At 37.2% G+C, this 19,874-nt stretch overlaps 1 protein-coding gene across 4 annotated transcripts in view; it reads left to right on the top strand.

Moving 5' to 3' along the window:
• Window positions 1–19,874, top strand: part of astn1 (astrotactin 1) — a 356,183-nt gene that overhangs the window by 124,915 nt on the left and 211,394 nt on the right. For all 4 annotated transcript variants that reach the window (XM_073874209.1, XM_073874213.1, XM_073874207.1 and 1 more), the window contains 2 exons: window positions 12,417–12,501; window positions 14,134–14,208. In XM_073874209.1, the coding sequence (XP_073730310.1) occupies window positions 12,417–12,501; window positions 14,134–14,208 (160 nt within the window). The remainder of the gene's footprint in view (window positions 1–12,416; window positions 12,502–14,133; window positions 14,209–19,874) is intronic.

The raw sequence follows: 19,874 nt of genomic DNA, 5'->3' as shown, positions 1-19,874 counted from the left end.
GCTGCAAGCAGCGATGAAAGGGCCCTCGCACCGATGGTCACTGCCAGCCGATAGAAAAGCAGTGAACAGTGCGGGATATGCAACATAAACATTAATTAGAGCACAGATTGAACACTGTATGTTTAAGATAATGTAAAACATGCCTGTTCACCGTGCCAGTAGGCTGAACTGAATATTGCCATGTAGATGTGTTCAGTCCATGAATCTTATCAATCATGTGAAGTTTGGGACAGATCAGACATTGCATAATCATTGTAAACATGTCACTTCCTGTTGCCAGCTGGTGGCGCTATGACCATAACTGACTATTGACATGTAGATGTGTTCAGTCCAGGAATCTTATCAATCATGTGAAGTTAGGGACAAATCCGACATTGCATAATCATTGTAAACATGTCACTTCCTGTTGCCAGCTGGTGGCGCTATAACCCTAAGTGACTATTGACATGTAAATGTGTTCAGGTCAGGACTCTTAGCAACCATATGAAGTTTGGGAACGATTGGACATTTTAGGCCTGAGTTCCACCATTCTGTTTCATAGAGAAACATCACATTTTGGCGGGCCGGAACAGACACAAATTTTAACATAGAATCAAATCCTTCGCAATTTAGCATCACAAAGGCCTTAAGATGAAACTCACCAAATATGATGATGATCCGACGAAAACTGTAGGAGGAGTTATTTAAAGTATAACTGCTGGAAATGAGAAAAACTGACCTAAAATCTGAAAAATAATTCAAAATAGCTGACTTCCTGTTTGGTGTAGGGCTTCAAATGCATATAATGTATATAATGTAAACGACACAAAAATGGGTTGTTTTTTCAATATGCGTTCTTCAGCAATCTTGCATCCTCGTGTTCTCGCTCTACATCATCAGTAGCCGTCGAAGTTCAATTCCAATTCTCAAAAAAACGCAAGCATAGAGGACGCATGAAAATACCCGGATGTGTTCTTGATATCAAGGATGCATCGAGTGCAGACTTGCACGCTGAAATCACTTTACGCCCCAGAAGTAATTGCGGCAAAACAATGGCGGAGAGAGGTTAATGCTACGCACAACGCCCGAGATGCTGTTTAAAATAACCATTAAGTAACTTTTAAAACTATAAAAGAAATGTTAACTTTTAAATTAAAAAAAAAAAAAACGCAAATTTGATATTTAAATGTATGTTTTATTGGCATAGACTAAACTAATCTGAATTGAGTTTCTTATTTAAGATTATATTATTATTTCCTGACAAGGTATCTGAAATATTTACGTATTTGCATTACAAAATGACAATAATACACACAAATAGACAATAATAAAAAATAAATAATGTATATAATAATCCAGATAATGTATGTTTGTCACTTTATGAATGTTGCAATGTTGAATCTGGGGAAATCATGTGACTAACCGGAAGATGTGTTCTGTGTTCTTGCGACCTTCTGAGTTCGTTCTTCCAAGGTTGCCTTGCAAGACCAATAGGGACTTTAAGCAACAGCTGGGAATGGAACGGCTACGGCGACCGGAAGTATGCTGTCACACCGCCGTAGCCAAGAACGTTAAAATCACTAAGCAACCGTAAACAGGACCGCGCAACGCGGTATTAATTCATTTATTGAGAAACAAAAAAATGTCATTTAAAAAAGCAAGAGAAGGGTTGGTTTTGGCATTAAATGACAATCTTTTGTCAGAAGAGAAGTTTTTACTATTGTATGATGTAAATAAGTCTAAAAACCTAGATTTAAGCAATACTTGAAAACATTGAATACTTAAAAATCTTTAAAATTAGCTTAAATTTAAAACATATTAACAGATATTATATAAAAGACTTGTGGTACAATCATAAACTGATGCAATTACAATGTCATATGCCATTAAACATAACATTTATTTACACAATCTCTCACGTTGTAGCGACTACGGCAAATCAGCTGTTCTTCCGTAGTAGACCGTTACAGTAGAACGTCGCAAAATAGCAGTTAAATTCGCGCATGCGCAATACAACGCCAGAATGCCGTTGCCGTTCCACCAGAGGCTGTTGCTTAAAGTCCCTAATCTCCGAGAGAAGGCAACTCCGTTCTTTGCCTTCTTGGAATTGAGAAACAGCCGTGTAGTGAATCATAAGTTATTCAGAGATGGTGGGTTTGTGTGTGTTGCTTGCTCGTGACTCGCTCCTCCCGCAGATCCGTTTTTCCGAAAACAATCACTAGAGCTGATCTCTCTTTTATAATTCTGATAAAAGTAAAGACACTTCGGAGATATGAAGGACGTAATTCTACTCTATAGAGCGTTTCATCGGGTGCACGTGCGGTGACGCGATAAGCGTCTGGTCTGAACTTTACTTCAGGTTTTTGTTTGTTTAATGGTCTGACTAGTTGCTGATACTGAACTCTTAAACAAATACCACGCCGAAAATAACAAATGTTTTGGGTTCCTATGTAATCTATGTGTTGTTTATTTTGCTTGTTATATAAATAAACTACTTTTAAAGGACCTTGTTGTTATTTATTCTTCGCAAAGTTTACCTGAAGTTAAGTGATGAACACGAAAGCCGCGTGTTTATGTTGTTACTGCTGAAACCGTCTATAGGTACATTAACATGAGATGAGCAGAAACAGTGTGTGTTATGGGAGTTTTAATTAAATGTGTACCTTGCATTCACTGCTATGTACTTTGGATGAAAGAGCCTGACAGATGTCAATGTAAACAATTTACAACTTCCAGACGTTCGTCGTGTGCCACCTTTTCCCATATGTCAGTGTGTCAGAGTCAGATTAGCATTATTTTAGCTTATTTTTACTAACTGCTTTTAGCAAATTGATAAACAATTGTAGACTCAACATTAGTAGGAAAATCCTAACCACGTTGATCAATAATATTTATGCAGTGGGTGGAAATTTGATCACGTAGCATCGTAAATGTTAATTTTCAGAGTTTTAAGCCATGATTGATCTTTTTAGTTTAACAGCGTTTACCCAGACAAATCAGCAGGTGCCAGGTACAGAGGTATTAATGCGTTTGCTCTATGTACAGATCTTAATCTTCTCCAGCAGGAATCAATCCGGTGTTGTTATCGTTTGTTGAAAAGTTCCTCGAGTTTGCATCCATAATTCAAACGAGAAGCATCTCCACTGGGCTTTGAAAACCGAATCTTCCAACTCTAAATGAGTTACAAGTTGGACCGCTGGGAATCCTGGCCTGCTTTCCTCGCAAATGAAATCCTGAAAAGATGAGACTTTGGTACTGCCACGGTTCGATAATTGCTTTGTGCTTTTTCCATGATGCATCCTTAATGAAAGCCTCGGTTAGTACGGGGGCAGATTAGATGGCAGAGCATATTCACGGAAAAATGTACAACGGTCAATCAAAAAGTACACATAAAAAACGATGAAAGCAGGGATGGGGCGTGGCAGTAACGACATGCTTTAAAAAAAGAATCATGGTCTGTGTGAGGCTGAGATGAGAAACGATCTGATCTCCTGACATCTCTGTTTAACTCTCATCTGAGTTCAGGGGACATTTATTAAACAAGAGCACATGGTGTTGTGTCGCAGACCACCTGATCCTCGCACTTTCGTTTCATTAATTTGACTTAATAATGGATCCCCTACCGGCTTTCTCTGGGGCTGTGGTGAGAGAAGAATTACTCAGGACTTAAAAACTTCATTAATAAGTAATTCTGTGCAGTCACTCTCTCTGTCTAAAGCCAATAGTAGTGATTTTTTACAACACACAACATAAATATCCTGGAGAGTCAGCAGCATTTGCATTATTTCGCATTATTGGCACTAAAATCCTCATATATTTGCACTTAATAGGTTAATGTTTGTAATTGACTGGGTAAAGTTATTGTGCTGATGTCGAGTAATTAATTTTGCTTTTCTTAAGCGAAATAAATACTACAGGGGGAACAACCCAAATAATTTGGTTTTTATTAGTAACACGATGCAAAACAATGTTGCCACCCCTTGATTTGTGCTTGGATACAGATTGTGTTTAACACTAAATGCATATGAAAGCTTCAGGCTGACTCATGCCTTACCTTTAGACCAAGTCTTGCTTCTGCATATACTGTATACTGAGATGTAAATTTAAATATATTTCACATGCAGTGCTAGATACCTCTAGCCATCAGTCATTCATACAGCCACTGGGTATGTGTTGTTTTCTGACAAAGTTGTCATTTACCACCCAGAGTCCTGAAAGCTCCCTGCACCTAATTTGAATTTCGAAAACATTATTATTAGCTGCGGTACAACTTTAATGTGAGTTTAACAAATTACTTTGGCTAAACTGAAACAGCTAACTATGCAAATAATAGCACTGTTATTGGCATTTATTTTGGCCTGACAAAATATACTCATAGTAATATATCAAATTAAGTGTTTCTGCCACATAAAGGTGAACGACTCTAGCTGCAGTTTTAGAAAGAATTTGTAAACACCAAAAATTATCAATCTTTTAAGATTAAATGGGAAATTAAATTAAATGGGAATACACTGACTTTTTAAACTGTGTTAAACAATATCTGAAACAATCCTAAACCAAATGTTTGAACCATATAGTGATATATCATATGTCAATATAAGGTGTCAATACTAAATACCCATGTAAGGTTTCTTTTAAAGTGCATTGTCACATCCATAACTCAGAAATGCCACATACATTACATTGTTTCTTCCTCATAAATGTGAACATGATAATAATAATAATAATTATTATTTTATATATATTTATATATACACACACATACATGGATGCACACATGTACATGTATGTATGTATGTATATGTATTTGTGTGTGTGTGTGTTTATGTATTTATGTATATGTACACTTTTTTTAGCCATATATTCTCCGTTTGTTGAGTATTATTGTTTTCCGGCTTTTTGAGAGTGTGCGAGGCGAGCTGACTGACCAGACGATGGCAGAAGCCACGTGCTTACTCATTTTTGTAATAATATACATATATGATGTTTAATATAAGCGAGATCGTTTTGTTGTTGTGTTTTTCATCAAGAAAAATAATAAACCCAACAAGCAGTGCTTTATAGAGAAGTAGCCGGTTGCTCTACTTGGAACTGGTGTGTTCTTTGAGAATTACCTGCGCACATTGACTCAAGCACTTAACTCTTTCACCGCCAGCGTTTTTTTTTTAAAGTTGCCAGCCAGCGCCAGCATTTTTCATGATTTTCACCAAAGTTTAATGCCTTTCAGAAAATGTCCTTCGTTAAATATATAAACATGCAATATACCAAATGAAAGAACAGACCCTCTGCTTTCAAACAAAAAAAAACGTTTCATCCTACCTTGAGTAGTTCTTTTGTAATCAGCTTTTGAATATGGGTAGGTTTCTGCAAAAACACCACATTTTGAGCAAAAAGCAGAGATAATTCCATTTTTGTGACGGACTTTTCATAGAGATCCCATTCAGAGTGATCTTTAAATCAGACGCGGACATGCAGCCGCTTGCCATAGGGCAATACTTCCGGGTTTATAAAGTTGCGGAAGGGCGCCACCTGGTGGATAATAGCGGTATTGCGGAAAGACGGAAAATCTCGTCATTGGCGGGAAAGCGTTTTCTCTTGATTGACGAGATATCTCGTCAATGGCGGGGAAAGAGTTAATTAAATCAGCTGTTGCACTCGCATTGCACGCAAATTCATACACAATTTAATGCAGTGTACGCAAGCGCTGCATTTAGACAGTTGCGTAATTCAAAAGTGAAAGTAAAATGTTCACGTCTTCATGCGTATTTATAAGCCCCTCCCACACGGAGATACCGGGATCACCGGGTTTGTCACGCGCTGATTAACCGGTGGGAAAAAATTCTGTTACCGCAGCAACCCTAATATAGATCAATATTCTGTAGTGATAAATATTGATAATTTTACATTTTGACTGCAAATGTCACAGCCATAATGATCAAACTGCAAATGTATTAACATGAGCGAGACTAACTTACCTTAAGGAGAAATTTTTCAAATTGTTCATGATTAGTATTAATATTCTAAATTTAAGAGTCCACATCTGAACTTTAACAATAACAATAGAGATGATTGGTGTAGTTAGGATCACTTCAAACCATTATTTCCAGCTGATTAACCGCATTGACAGCCAATTAAAATAATTTAAAAAATGGTTCCTGACTAAAAACTGGTGTGGTACCATTTGCACAGGTTTCTATTTATACCTCAGAGGTACATATTGGTATCAAAAAAGTGCATATTGGTACAAAAGAGGTAACAAATGTATACATATCTATACTCAAATGGTGCATATTAGGACCATATAAGGACAGGGTGTTACAGCCTCAGCCTCTTTGCCTGCTTGTTTCCCTCACTATTCATTTTTTGCCATTTCCTGGACTACATTTTCCATCATCCTCCACACTCCCTCACCTGTCCATAGTCTGCAATCATCTTCACCTGCCAGCCATCTTCCTCATCAACAAAATAAGCTCACTCTGGCCATTTCTCGATATGCGTTCTTGTCTGTACTTGTGTTCTTGTGGACTTGTAAAACGTCATCAGTCGCAGCGCAAGTACTGTTCCAAATCAAAGTTCGCATCAAGCCAAGTTCACATAACATCCCCGGATGTGTTCTTGATCCGCCCATTATATCGAGGATGCATCAGGAGGTGTGCGGACTTCTGACAGCCAAGTTTCCCAGAATGCATTTTGCGTTAACGGCAATGAATTCAAAATATTCGAAATATTACTCTTTCTGTGTCATAAAATTTAGTTTTAAGAGCTGTTTAGTCGAGAATATAGATTAATAAACTTTAAATATGTGGTCAGTTGGTAAAGATAGCGCCTATATTAAAATTTCCTTTTGGATATGTGAGTTCCGGTGAATCAGCAGGTGATCAGCGGCGTATACTGTACACCGACGAGGGCAGCCTCATCTCGGCAAGTCCTTCTGAAATTTGATCTCAGTGCAGCTGCTCTGCCCTCCGGTGTCTGATGATCAAACATAAAATATTCCCTTTGGATATATCAAACTGGCATTTTTGTCTCATCAATTTATTTATCTTTATTATTCATATGAAGTCTGTTATTTGTTATCCTTTTAACTGATGGTAAAGTTAAGTTTCATAACTTAAATCACATATATTTTTAAATAAGCTTTACTGTAACTGGGTGTTTTTCTTGTGTTTTTTTATGTTGCGCAATTGTATATTATAGTTTAGTGTTATTAAAATAAATAGTTTTATAACAAAATAAATAAATAAATGTGTTTTATATCATACTTCATTTTGTAATAAATACATTAAAGCTAATCAGCGTATTCACGTGTTGCCTTAACCACATATTATGGTTTTTGCATTTGATATATTTTTAGATATAAAGATGAGTTCTATGCCAAGTTGTTAAGGTGTGCACAAGAAGTACCACCACACAATATGCTTGTCATCGCAGGTGACTTTAACGCAAGAATCGGCCTTGACAGCAGCATATCGAACCCGAGAGCAGTAGGCAAACATGCCCTACACGAGAAGACGAATGACAATGGCACTAGACTTGTAGAGTTCTGCGAGACAACAAACACGAGATCTGCACAGTTTAGATTCCCACACAAGAAGTCTAGAATCTGGACGTGGCAACCCGACATTAACAGAAAGAAAAACGACAACAAAAATCGAGCACAACTTGATCACATACTTATAAGAGGAAAATGGGCAAACTCAGTGAAGAACATTCGAGCATATAATACAGTAGATGTCGGCTCAGATCACCGCATAGTCAACGCCCAAATAAGAGTCAGTCTGCGCGCACCAGTCGAAAATAAGAACAAGAGGCCAAAATACGACTGGAGTAAGCTAAAAGAGAATAACGAGCTACAAAACAAATATGCGATCACAATCAAAAACCGCTTCAGCGTGCTAAGTGAAGACGAACAAGACGTACAAACTAAATATGACCACTTTGTAGCTACCATCGAAAACGCGGCTAAATCAACAGTCGGTCTTATCAAGAAAAAAGCCCCTAAAAATTGGGTCTCAAGCCGAACAACAAATTTACTCAACCAACGAAACCGAGCCAAACGAGACCGAAAAGAAAAGCAAGACTGCCATGATCTAAATCAAAAGCTTCTTGAGTCTTACCAGCAGGACAGGATCGCTTTCCTATCAGAGAAACTTGAGCGTCTCAAGGAAGCGGCAAAAGCAAACAGGTTACAAACCACATGGGAAGTTATCAATGAGATCAGCGGCAAAACAAAATCAATAAACAAGCATAAAATGAAGAAAACAGATGGTAGTGACATCAATTCTCCTAAGGAACTGCTAGACGAGTGGCAAAATTACTTCAAAACTTTACTGAACAACGAAACAATCACGGAACATCTACACATCGAGCCAGCTACCAGAGACTTAGAGATCGATATAGGCCCATTCACGTTTGACGAAGTCAAAATGGCTGTAGACGAACTCAAAAATGGCAAATCACCAGGTGTCGACTACCCCATTACCGCCGAAGCACTCGAAAACGGAGGCCATCACGCAGTCAGACAGCTGTGCAACATATGCAATGATGTCTACATGCAAGAAAAAGCACCAGAGCAATTCACCACTAGTCTCATTGTCCCATTGCCTAAGAAAGACAATCTCACTTTGATGAATAACTATAGAGGGATCAGCCTGATGTCGATCGCAGCGAAAGTCTACAATAAAGTTCTTCTTAACCGAATAAGAAAACCAGTAGACGCTATCATGAGAAAGAATCAAGCAGGATTTCAGGAGGAAGAGGATGCACCGAACAAGTTCACATTCTTAGACGATAATCGAGTGCGCCATCGACAAGAACCTAGACCTCTACATCATATTCGTTGACTTTAAGAAAGCGTTCGACTCGCTCATACGAAACATCATGTTCGACATCTTGCGACACTACGGAATTCCTGAAAAAAACGTAAGAGCTATTCGCACTATCTACAACAACTCAAAAAGTCAAGTATTGGTTGAGGGCAAGCTATCAGAACAGTTCAACATCTCAACTGGCGTTCTTCAAGGAGACACGCTAGCTCCCTTTCTATTCATCATCGTCATAGACTTCACCCTAAAGAAATCAGAACAAGAGCATGCAACATCAACGGGCTCACATGGCTTCATGACGAATCTATCAAGATCATCGAGATATCCAGCCACTTCACTGTTCGACCTCGACAACAACAAGCAGCAAAATCTAGAAAAATCGCAAGCTCAACTTCAAACAACAGCAAAGTGGGCTAGACGAGTAGGACTTGAGGTCAACATTAAAAAGACGGAAGCATTTAGTAACCAAGAGCTTGCTGGGCCAGAGATGCCGATCAACTTACATCAATTCATTGAACTCAATGGACAAAAAATCGAATGGACAAAAGACTTCAAGTATCTTGGCTCTTACATCGCGTCGAGCGAAACAGATATCAGAGCACGAAAAGGACAAGCGTGGGGAGCATTCTGGAAAATGAAGGATGTATTTCTATCAAAAACTCTTCTAATCAAACTCAAACTAAACATCTTTGAAGCATCGTGCATCTCCATCCTCCTGTACGGCTGCGAAAGCTGGATCATCAACCAAAAAATGCAAAACTCACTCAATAGCTTTGCCACCAGTTGCTACAGAATTATGCTCGACATCAAGAAAATAGATCGAATAAGTAACCAGCTGTATACGAAGCAGTCGAAAAGAACCAGCTTATTCTTCAAATCCAACAAAGACAGCTACGTTTCGTTGGCCACTCACTCAGAAGAGACCCAAACGACCAAATTAACAAATATGTGTTATATGCACCCGAAGAACGACATGGCAAACGAAGCCGAGGAAAGCCGCACACATTATATCACACATACATCGGCAAACTAATTAACAACGACATGCCACCAACTGCTGACGGGATGAGAAGAGCTGCTAGCAATCGAACAGAATGGAGAAAATTAGTGACCGACTGCAAACCCGTTTTGTTCGCAGCCGATTAATGATGATGATGATGATGATATTTTTAGTTAAAAATACATTAAAATAAGAATAACCAGGACTGCATGTATTGGTTAGACTGAATGACGACCTCAAGTACTCTGATGTTCCATTTGCAATATAACCGGACTCGCGTCCTCCCGTCCTCGGGAGTTCGTTCTTCCGTCTGAAGTTGCAAGTCCGGACTACGAAGGGCGCAAGTCCAAACTTGGCGTACTTGGTATTGAGAAATGGCCTCTGTTTGCCTCTTTTTTGTCCAGTCTTGCGTGCCAATGCTTAATGCTAATGGGTATATCACCTTTATTAATTCCTAATTTTAATTTATCTTTATCTCTCCATTGTCTGCAACACACAATCCTGACAGTAGGGACCAACTGTTTTTGTTTTTCTGACCGTGTATAAAAATAAGTAAACCATATAAGGCTACTAATTAAAATTTAAGTAATATTACTATTTGAAAAAAAACCTTGCTACTCCCCAACACCACTAAGATAGATTACCAACAATTTTAAACTACTGCCCTGTTCTTTACAATTGTCTTTCATAGTATTGGCCAGCAGCGCATGAATCTTTTCCTCTGTTTTCATTCAAAGCATCAGGATTGACAATCCAATACTGCATAATGCATAATTCAGGGGCATTAAATTGCATTGAAAACATGACATAAGACACATATTCAGTGACATTGTCCAAGTATACTGATGACTGCAAACAGATCTGTTTGCCCAAATCCACACTTTTTGTTAATGGCGCATTTGTTTCCCTGCATTACTGTTTGCTAACTTCCTTCTATATTTGCATGGAGCTCGTCACACGCTGCTAACACAGCAAGCTCCTCCTCATTGGGGTGTGACCTCATCCATCCCATGAACCCAAATCACGACCGACATGGCTGCAGTACACCCTGACAGCACAGATCAGCCGAACCCAGAGCGACTGGACCCATCTGAGTCTCCATAACTACTGAGGATGGCTGACACAAGGAATCAGCTGTGCATGTCTATAGACTTAAACACACAGAACAGCAGCCGCTACAGCACAGCATGTCCCTGTAGGTCCACCATAAAATTAGGGCCTTATCTCATTACTGGCTAAATTTATAGTCATTTAAATAATATAAATAGTGCCTTAGACTACATACTGTAGGTACAGCCTATGATACGCCAGCATGTTTAGCCTACAATAGCAATTATGTTTGAAACGTATGTAGGGTTGCAAAAGCTGTAAATGCATGTAATGCACTAGAAATGAAACAATCTATGTACTATATGTGATGATTAAGTTAACAATCATGTGTAAATACTTTTCTGCACTCAAAAAAAATGCTGGGTTATTTTCAACCCATCGTTGACTCAAAGAAAAATGTACAATGGTAACCATAGTTTCTGCCGAAAGCCACAGTTGCAACAGTAATTGTTAATACTGTCAATTATGAAAGGGAACATTTCAGTCACCACTAAAATGTCATTATTTTTCATTTGATTGTAAAATCTTTGTATGGACTCTTTACACACAATGTTACTTGCATTGTTCTACTATACATGCTTGGAATAAAAGTGTCTGTCAAGTGTCTGTCAAGCTTTTTATTTTTAGTTATATTACTCTGTTTAACTTGATGTGGTATTTATACTGTGATGTGGTGCACATGGTGCAATAAGCTAAAAACGTGAAGCACCTTATAGTAGTCAAAGATGTTGGTTTGGTTTGAAAAAAAAAACCTTAAATTGTCGTCGCGTGTAGGACAACTTGCCGGTATCGCACACCGGTCGTGCACCTTAAATAGCGCAAGCTATAGTCAGACAGAATATACTTCAAGATGCGAAGCATGCGTTAGCAGCCTATGCTAATTTTTACAATTTGGGACGAATATGATGTTATTTAACTCATTCCCCACCATTGATGAATTATCTCGTCAATTTAGAGATTACATTTGCATGGAAAAAACGTGTTCCTGGTGAGTTTTTATGGTAATCTGTAATACCACTCTTACCTAATTTATAAAAAAAAATGAAGCAAAACATTTTTTTATTACTTTTACACTCTGTGTAAGTTTTGATCATCGTTCTGAATCTGATCTCTAACAAAATTCCTTCACAAAAATGCAATAATATTTAAGAGTTTATAAACAGAGAAAAAATAAAGATAGGATAATTTTTCCCCCGTTTTATTTGTTTGAAAGCAGAGGGTCTGTTCTTTCATTTGATATATTTGTATGTTTATATTTTTTTAGAAGAATATTTTCCTGGAAGGCATTTTGTGAAACTTTTGTGAAAATCACAAAAAAAAATGCTCGTGGGGAATGCGTTAATGTTAAACTATGTAAGTGGTGCTCTGACGCTTCTTGTGCGACCCCCCTTAAGGGTGAACTCATTTTACTTTATATTGTTTTACAGTATTACTATTTATTGCAATATATAAACAATAACTACTTTGAAATGGATTAAAATGCACATTATGTCTGCTTTTAGGAGAATGTCTCTGTTTTGACGGCTACATGAAGGACCCTGTTCACAAGCATCTGTGCATTCGCAATGAATGGGGCCCAAATCAGGGGTAAGTACAGTATACTATACGTTTCTTATTAAAAAAACAGCAATGGACCACAGCCTTGCTGCAATCAGAAATCTATCATCCGGAGATTGGTCATGCTGTTCAGCTGTAGTAAAAATGTCTCCAATGCTGATAGACTGCCAGGTGTTATGTGCTGTAGGGAAATTAAATTGGCTTGTTTGAAATAATTACCTAGTTTGCATTATGTTTTCCTCTGGAATTGGAAAAAGATTATTAGTGCTATAAAACTCGGGATAATTTTTTTAAATTATATGCATTTAAGTATACCTGTAAGATACATATGTGTTTGTTGCCAACTGTCACGTATTTGGTGTGAGAATTTTTTTCACGTATTTGGGGTCCATCTCACCGTCTGACTCTTCCAAAATAAATCTCATTTCAAATAACACTCCGGCTTAAAGAAAATATAGCATAACCAGAAATCTGCTTGAATGAAAATCACATTGGCAATCTGGAGCACCAGGACTTTTCAGCTGCATGAATAAGCTATTACACCTCTCACGATCAAAGTCCTATCTGGATAGATGTTTTAAAAAATGAGCTTGCATAACCAACTGTTAATAACAAACGAATATGCACATAAATAAACACAAATATGAGTGGCTGGCACGCCATTAGGATGGTTTGCTCTGAAACCTTTCTAACAATCCAGAAAGGAGAAAAAGTTTTTAATGCCGCAAAGACTTGTATTTAAGATGTTTGAAGTTAATTAGACCCTCCCTGAGGAGAGTTTCACATGCTCATCTGGGTTCGAGTCTGTCGCTCCGGAGCGGTTTGATTAAGACTTGGAGGTGAGGAAATCCTTGGCGTTTTAATTGGGTGGGAGACGGGAGTGATGACGGTTGGTGAGATGGATCCGATAATTAGAAATCAAATTGGAACAATCAGGAAGGCTGCCTTAGGGGAATGGAATAGCTCTGGGTGTGCTTGTTCCCTGCGTGCCATGCTGTGAAAGTGCGAACATTTTTTAATTGAGTCTAACACTTAGAAGATAGAAAGTCCGGCGCAAAATTATTTTCAAAGTTTCAAAGTGGCAAAACATTTCTTAAACTGCTCATCGTAAATGTCCGTGATATGCACTCGGTTCGCTTCCAGATGGAAACTGTTGGACACAGGATCTGTGCTTTAAATGGTCTAAGCAGACAGCGAATGCTCTTTAGCTGTGAGTAACAGCTTACTTAGAGAGGCATCAGCTCTTTGTCTCTTGTCTTACAGCACAGCGGCAGCCGTGTCCCCGCGACTGTCTCTCTGTATTAATCTCCATCAGATCACAGCGCTTCTGGAGCTTTAAGTAAATAGACACTTTGAGTCCGCTTGCGTCTGTTAGCTGTCAGGTCAAAGTTTTTACATTCATCATCAGTTGGGGAAAATCCCTGCTGCTGTTCGAATTTGGAACGCAATTGGTTTGATCTGAGGGTTGCCTTTATAAATTTTGCAATATTTTCCCCACTTTTATAAGGTGGCTATGTTTCGTGTGATTTTAAAGGTCGGGTGGCTTAGCGAGGACTGGACAGATTCAGTAATGAATACAACGTCTGTGGTGTGACCTACAGTACAGGTTTTTATTTCAGTCATGAATTTATTTTACCTCTGGATTTATTGTCTGTTTTGCAGCCCTTGGCCGTACACAATTTTCCAGCGTGGCTTTGATTTGGTGATGGGAGAGCAGCCATCAGATCGCATTTTCAGGTAAGATTATTGTCGACAGAACATTTTATGTGTGCTGTAACTCCATCTCATGGCAACAAGACATTTTTTGTCTACAGTGAAAGTTAACATATTTGATGCTGAATATACAGCTATATGGAGCAGGATCAGCTATGCTATTATCTACCATATGCACACATGTGTGTCATGTACTGTATGTACAGTATACTGTGCAAAAGTCTTAGGGAACCATGCCACCATTAGATTTGTTTGCTTTTGCAATGAACGTATTTATATACAGTAATTGTTTCTCAGTCTCATCTAGAAAACACAGGACATTTGAATTCAGTACTAAAGAAAAAATGAAATAATAAGATAAAGTGCGAAGTATTAAGTGTGAGCTCCTCTTATACTTGATCAATAGCAGGAATCTGCAGGCTCTCTTGAACCTAAATGAAATGAAATCCTTATGCTAATTTAATGATTTCAGGACTTCAGTCTCCTCAAAGGAGTTTAATATGTGTTTATAGTGCCAAGAGAGGTCACACAAAACACGGACTTTTGCCTGAAAAAAAAAACATTTTGTTGCACATACATATTTCCTGTATTTCTGTTTGTATCTTAATAAAAAGAATGAAAAATGAAAATGAATGAAAAACAACAAAGCTTGTGGTGGCCAAGGACTTTTGCACAGTATAAAGTATAGTATGAGAATAATGTAGAAAATAACCATTCAAGTGTAAAATACTAGCGTGTGAAAACCAGTTCACGTATCTTTGGTTAAGCTGGCATATCTTTATTTAGCTTTAAGAGCTTATTTCACCGTTCAAATAAAAACCTGAAAATAAAAAAAGTTATTACTTTTAACCTCTCGACGGGCACTAATTCATGGACGGGATGACGTCAGTTTTTTAACGCTGTTAACAATATCTATATAGCCTACTGTCTACAAACATTAATAATATAACTATTACTATACATCGTTTAAGAGGTCTACGGGTTTAGCATCAGTGTATCGTCTCTGTTTTGAGATACAGATGCTCTAGCATCATAAATGTAGTATTTTATGACAGAAGTCCAGATGACAACATGCAAAATATAAACGGGACTTCTTACCTTTGTGTTGATATAACGATTGCGAATCGAATCCAGTCTGTTTCAGATGTGTGAATAACTCATGAAAACCTTCTTATAAAATATGTCCAATTACCATTTTTTTCCACAAATAAGTATAATCTGTGAAATATAGATATATTGCCCATTGTTTACTTCAGATTTCGCATGGACGTCTTGTAATAGAATATAATATACTATCTGAGGAATATTTACGTCATAACACTGTATAAGAGATTACACTTTAGGTTCTAGTAAACACGTAAAACCGTGTCCAAACTTTGTTTTTATAAGTAATAATACATAATATCCAAACAGCGCTATCAAAAATAGTGACGTCATTTGACTCGCTCGTTCCTCTTATGACTTCATGGAAAATATTGATAGACAGAACGTGTAGCCAATTAGATAACTAATCCAATGATCTTTGTGTGACGTTTTATTTCCTGGTGTGGAAACAGTATTTTATACTCTAACATAAGGATAAATAATAATAATAATAATAACGAACGTGTATGCATGTAAACAAATACTTTTATTTTGGGGCTGACTGGCGCTTAGAAAATGCACTAGTATTACAAAAACCCTTGAAAGTACCTAATTTTTGGGCCTATTGACTTCAAACGTGAAATATCACTTCTTTAGACTTGTGACTTTGAGATCATTGCATTTCTAGGTTTCACACACATATTTATCATTAAGATTTTTATTAATAAAAACGATGTTATGCAAACTTTTTTTATTTCAATGTACTTCAGCCTCTTTAACTTTTTACATTTTTAACGTAAAATAATTTTGAAACTTGGACAATGAAAGTCAAAGTGTCTTCTTTCTAATGATACCATGTGTATACTTTAAATGGTTTAGTAAAAACAACCATTTTAGTGAAAGTAGGTTTTTCATGGTTTGGGCTTGAGTGGGGGTGCTTTTCAAGGGGTTGAAACGGTTCAATACATGTACAAAGGCAGGTACGTAAATAATGTAAATAATGTTCACATCTGGCTAAAACTTAAGACTAATAAGTACATTTCTATATGTAAGGTGTATGTTTTGGATTTTTTTATTATAACCTTTGATTGCCACTTTATGTTCTGCATTATTTAGAAATCTCATCTTGATCTGCAATTTTTTTGTTTAAATCTTTTTAAATCAGTGCTGTTTTTCTGACAGATGTTTTGAGTTTGTATTCTATTTCTCTCAATTAGACTCTGGTGTATTAGTTTGTAAACAGCGAATGGGAAATTTTGTAATTGGAAGCCGTGCTGTACCCATAAAGGGTGTAAAATCTCATATCCCTTCGCTTTGGGCCATCAAATACAACATCACTGGGACAATTAATTGTTTTATTTCTAAGCAAACATGCACAGAGTTGACTGTTTGAGTTAAATGAAAGATTTATTTTCAATTTCACAGAGTTTTCCCTCATATATCATTTATTTGTGCAATGAATGAATAGGAAAGGTCATAATCAATATTTCCCTTATTTTTTATTTTTTAAAATCACATAATTTCCGAGTCTGATATTAAAAACAAGTTACATAAATATAAACTGATACTTTAAAAAGTGAAGTACAAGTAATGCTGATAATATGCGTTGCCATGGAGCTGGTGTGTTTGAAACACTTCAAATTACGCGTAAATCTGATTTCTTTTCCAATCTGCAAACCTTTAGGAGATGGAAAATGATAACCTTTTGCACACTTTGTGCATGATATCTGTAAATATCTCATCTGAACCGTGATAACCACAGACGGTTATGCTGGATCTTGCAGTTTACAGCAAAATCACATCATGGCTTTGTTATGCATTGGACCTGTTTGTGTGAGAGTTTTGGTGTTTCTTGACAAATGTGTTCCTTCTTTACATTCCACCCGCAAGAAAATAGGTTTACCCCAGTCTCAGTGTTTTATTAGGTATAACCATTTCAATGCAAACTCAAAACCATTTCACACTATAGCAGGCAACAAAATATAAATGGTGCAGGCTTCATTCTGTCTCCCTGAAACTGCATATTACAAGCATGAATGATTTTCAAAGACGCGCTGTTTGTCCACCAATCAAAACGACGTTGATGGCAAACATAAACTTCTATACAATCTTAAAACATCCTAGGGATAAAAATTTTAATGGAAACCATTACTTTAACACATCCATTATAACAATATGTTTGACAGGTCTAAAGTAAAATTATGCAGGTTTAATTACATGTAATGTTAAAGGTGAAATATGATATATACATCAATATATATCAAATGTTAAGCTTTTAGATGAGGGTCAAACCCCATACACGCTCTATCAGAGTGCTATAGGAAAATAAACTAGGCAGTTGACTGTGGTTTTCTCTTTCTCACATATAGGGAAAGATGCAGGTTTAATAGACCCGTCTAACTGTAATGAAGAAAAGCAATCTATTGCACCACATTAAACAGCAGCCGATGGAGAGATTGATTCATAGTACACAGAGAAGGGTAATTTGATTAATATAGCTATTCCCTTTATCTCTTAGTTTAATCAGTTTTTTTTCTTATTACTCTGAATGCATTGTCATCTAGATCAGGGGTTTTAAAAGTGAGGTCTGGGTTTAAAATAGCAGTTTAAAATAGCATCTGATAATGTAATAAGATCAAGGGCCCTATCATGGCACAATACAGCACAAGTGTTTATTGCTAGTTTCAGCCCTGCGCACTTATCATGTTCACGTTTAGCGCCACGTTGTTTAAATAGCAAATATATTTGCGCCAATTTTGCGCCCATGAGTGTTCTGGTGTGAAAACGAGGTGTGTTTAGGCGCAATACTAAAATAGACTACGCTATTGACCAATTAAAACCTGGTCTAAAGTTAATGGCACAATATTGTTTTTGTTATTTAAAGAGCGTGTTAGTAGTCTAATATGTGCATATAAATGGTACGTCAACGTGCATTTGCTTTTTATTTAAATATGAAAAAATAAAGGATTAAAATGTAAAAGATTATTATTAAGTCTGTTGGACATAAATGAGGACTGAGACATTAGAAGGTGTAAACAGGCTGCTTCACCTGTAGTCTGGTAAATAGTTTAATGTTTTGCTTAACTCAAATGTTTTACGATCCTAGCAGCTTTCATGTATTTTTGTGTCTTGTTTATTGTGACAGGATCGTGGCATTGCTGCCTCTCTGTTATGATGTCTTGTGGGGGAGCTATATTGGTCCTGTTGTGTGTGCTATGTGTTTCCCAGTTTTGAGTGTGGCCCCGCCCCCTTGTTATCTAATTAATGTTTCATTATTAGTTACTCCTCTTACCTGTTTACCTTGATTAGTTTCCCTATTTAATGTCCTGGTGTTTTCAGCCTTGTGCTCGTTCATTGTCTTCAGTGTCTTCAATGTGTTTGGTATTTTGGTTATGGTTGGTCATGTTAAGTTTTGTCTTGTTTGCTTCCTCGAGGGCTTTCTGTTATATATTAAAACTCATTTTTCTTTACCAGCAAATCCTGACAAAATGCAAATATTGATTTATTTTTAAATGTGTTTTTTTTTTAAATGCTACCCCACTGATTTATTGTATATGATGATTTGTACCTCTGGATATGGTGAGATGAGAACCGCAATGTTTTACCATCAGTCTTAAACTGGTGGTTTTATTTCTATACTTAGTTTTTCAGTTTACAAATTCCGCCTCTAAATAGGGAATCAGCATGGTCAAGCGCAACTGGCTCACATTGGTTTATTGCACGTAACGCCCCAAACACTCATTACTCATTACGAGTATAGGAACAACCCTTTAGACTGTGCGCTCAGCGCACAAACCATTTTTCGTCGTTAAATTAGCAAAAGTCGATTCCGACAATCCCTTTTAGACTGTTGGCTAGGCGCACAAACCATATATTTTTTTGGTTAAATTATCAAAAGTGGATTCATATACGCCCTTTTAGACTGTGTGCTGTGCGCTTTAGACCATGCGCTTAGATCGTTAACATTTACTTTATCTGATGCAAATAAAATCACATCAAAGATTGTTTAGTTCACAACTTTAGTCCTTCTCTACTGTCCAAGTGGAATTGACAGTTTAAGGTCCATTAAATTAATAACACCCATTTACTCTGTACCATAAACAGTTTAGTGATAATGAATTTTTCAGCTTATTGGGTATAAGCTTGCTTGATTGACAGTAATCAAAGGGGTGGAGCTTTGCAAAGAGGAATTGAAAGGTAAACTGTCAAAAGGAATGGTATCAAAACCACAGTTCGTAAAATATGTAGAATCCTGGTTTATAACAACAAACACTATAGACCAGTGGTCTCCAAAATGGTGCCTGCGGGCACCAGGTTGCCTGCACAGTAGTCTCAGACCTCACGCCCCCACAGAATGTTGACTGAACGTCTGATGTTTATCGTACACTTTCCTGGAAACCCTGTGGTAATGTCGAAGAATTCTTTTGATTCCTTGAAATAAACCGGATTTCCAGGAGATGCAAGTGTCGTGATTAGTTTCGGTCCCTGAAAAAAAACAACAAGGCTCTGACGTTCCATTGGGGAAGAGAATCAGTTGTGTTCACGTGAATAATAATGAGCAGTTATCATGATCAGCTAAACATTGGATTCTCCAAAATATGCAAAGT

Source organism: Misgurnus anguillicaudatus, chromosome 2, assembly GCF_027580225.2.
Source record: "Misgurnus anguillicaudatus chromosome 2, ASM2758022v2, whole genome shotgun sequence".
NCBI classification, from domain to species: domain Eukaryota; kingdom Metazoa; phylum Chordata; class Actinopteri; order Cypriniformes; family Cobitidae; genus Misgurnus; species Misgurnus anguillicaudatus.
Note: the sequence above shows the minus strand (reverse complement) of the source record. Positions and strands in the feature narration are given on the sequence as shown.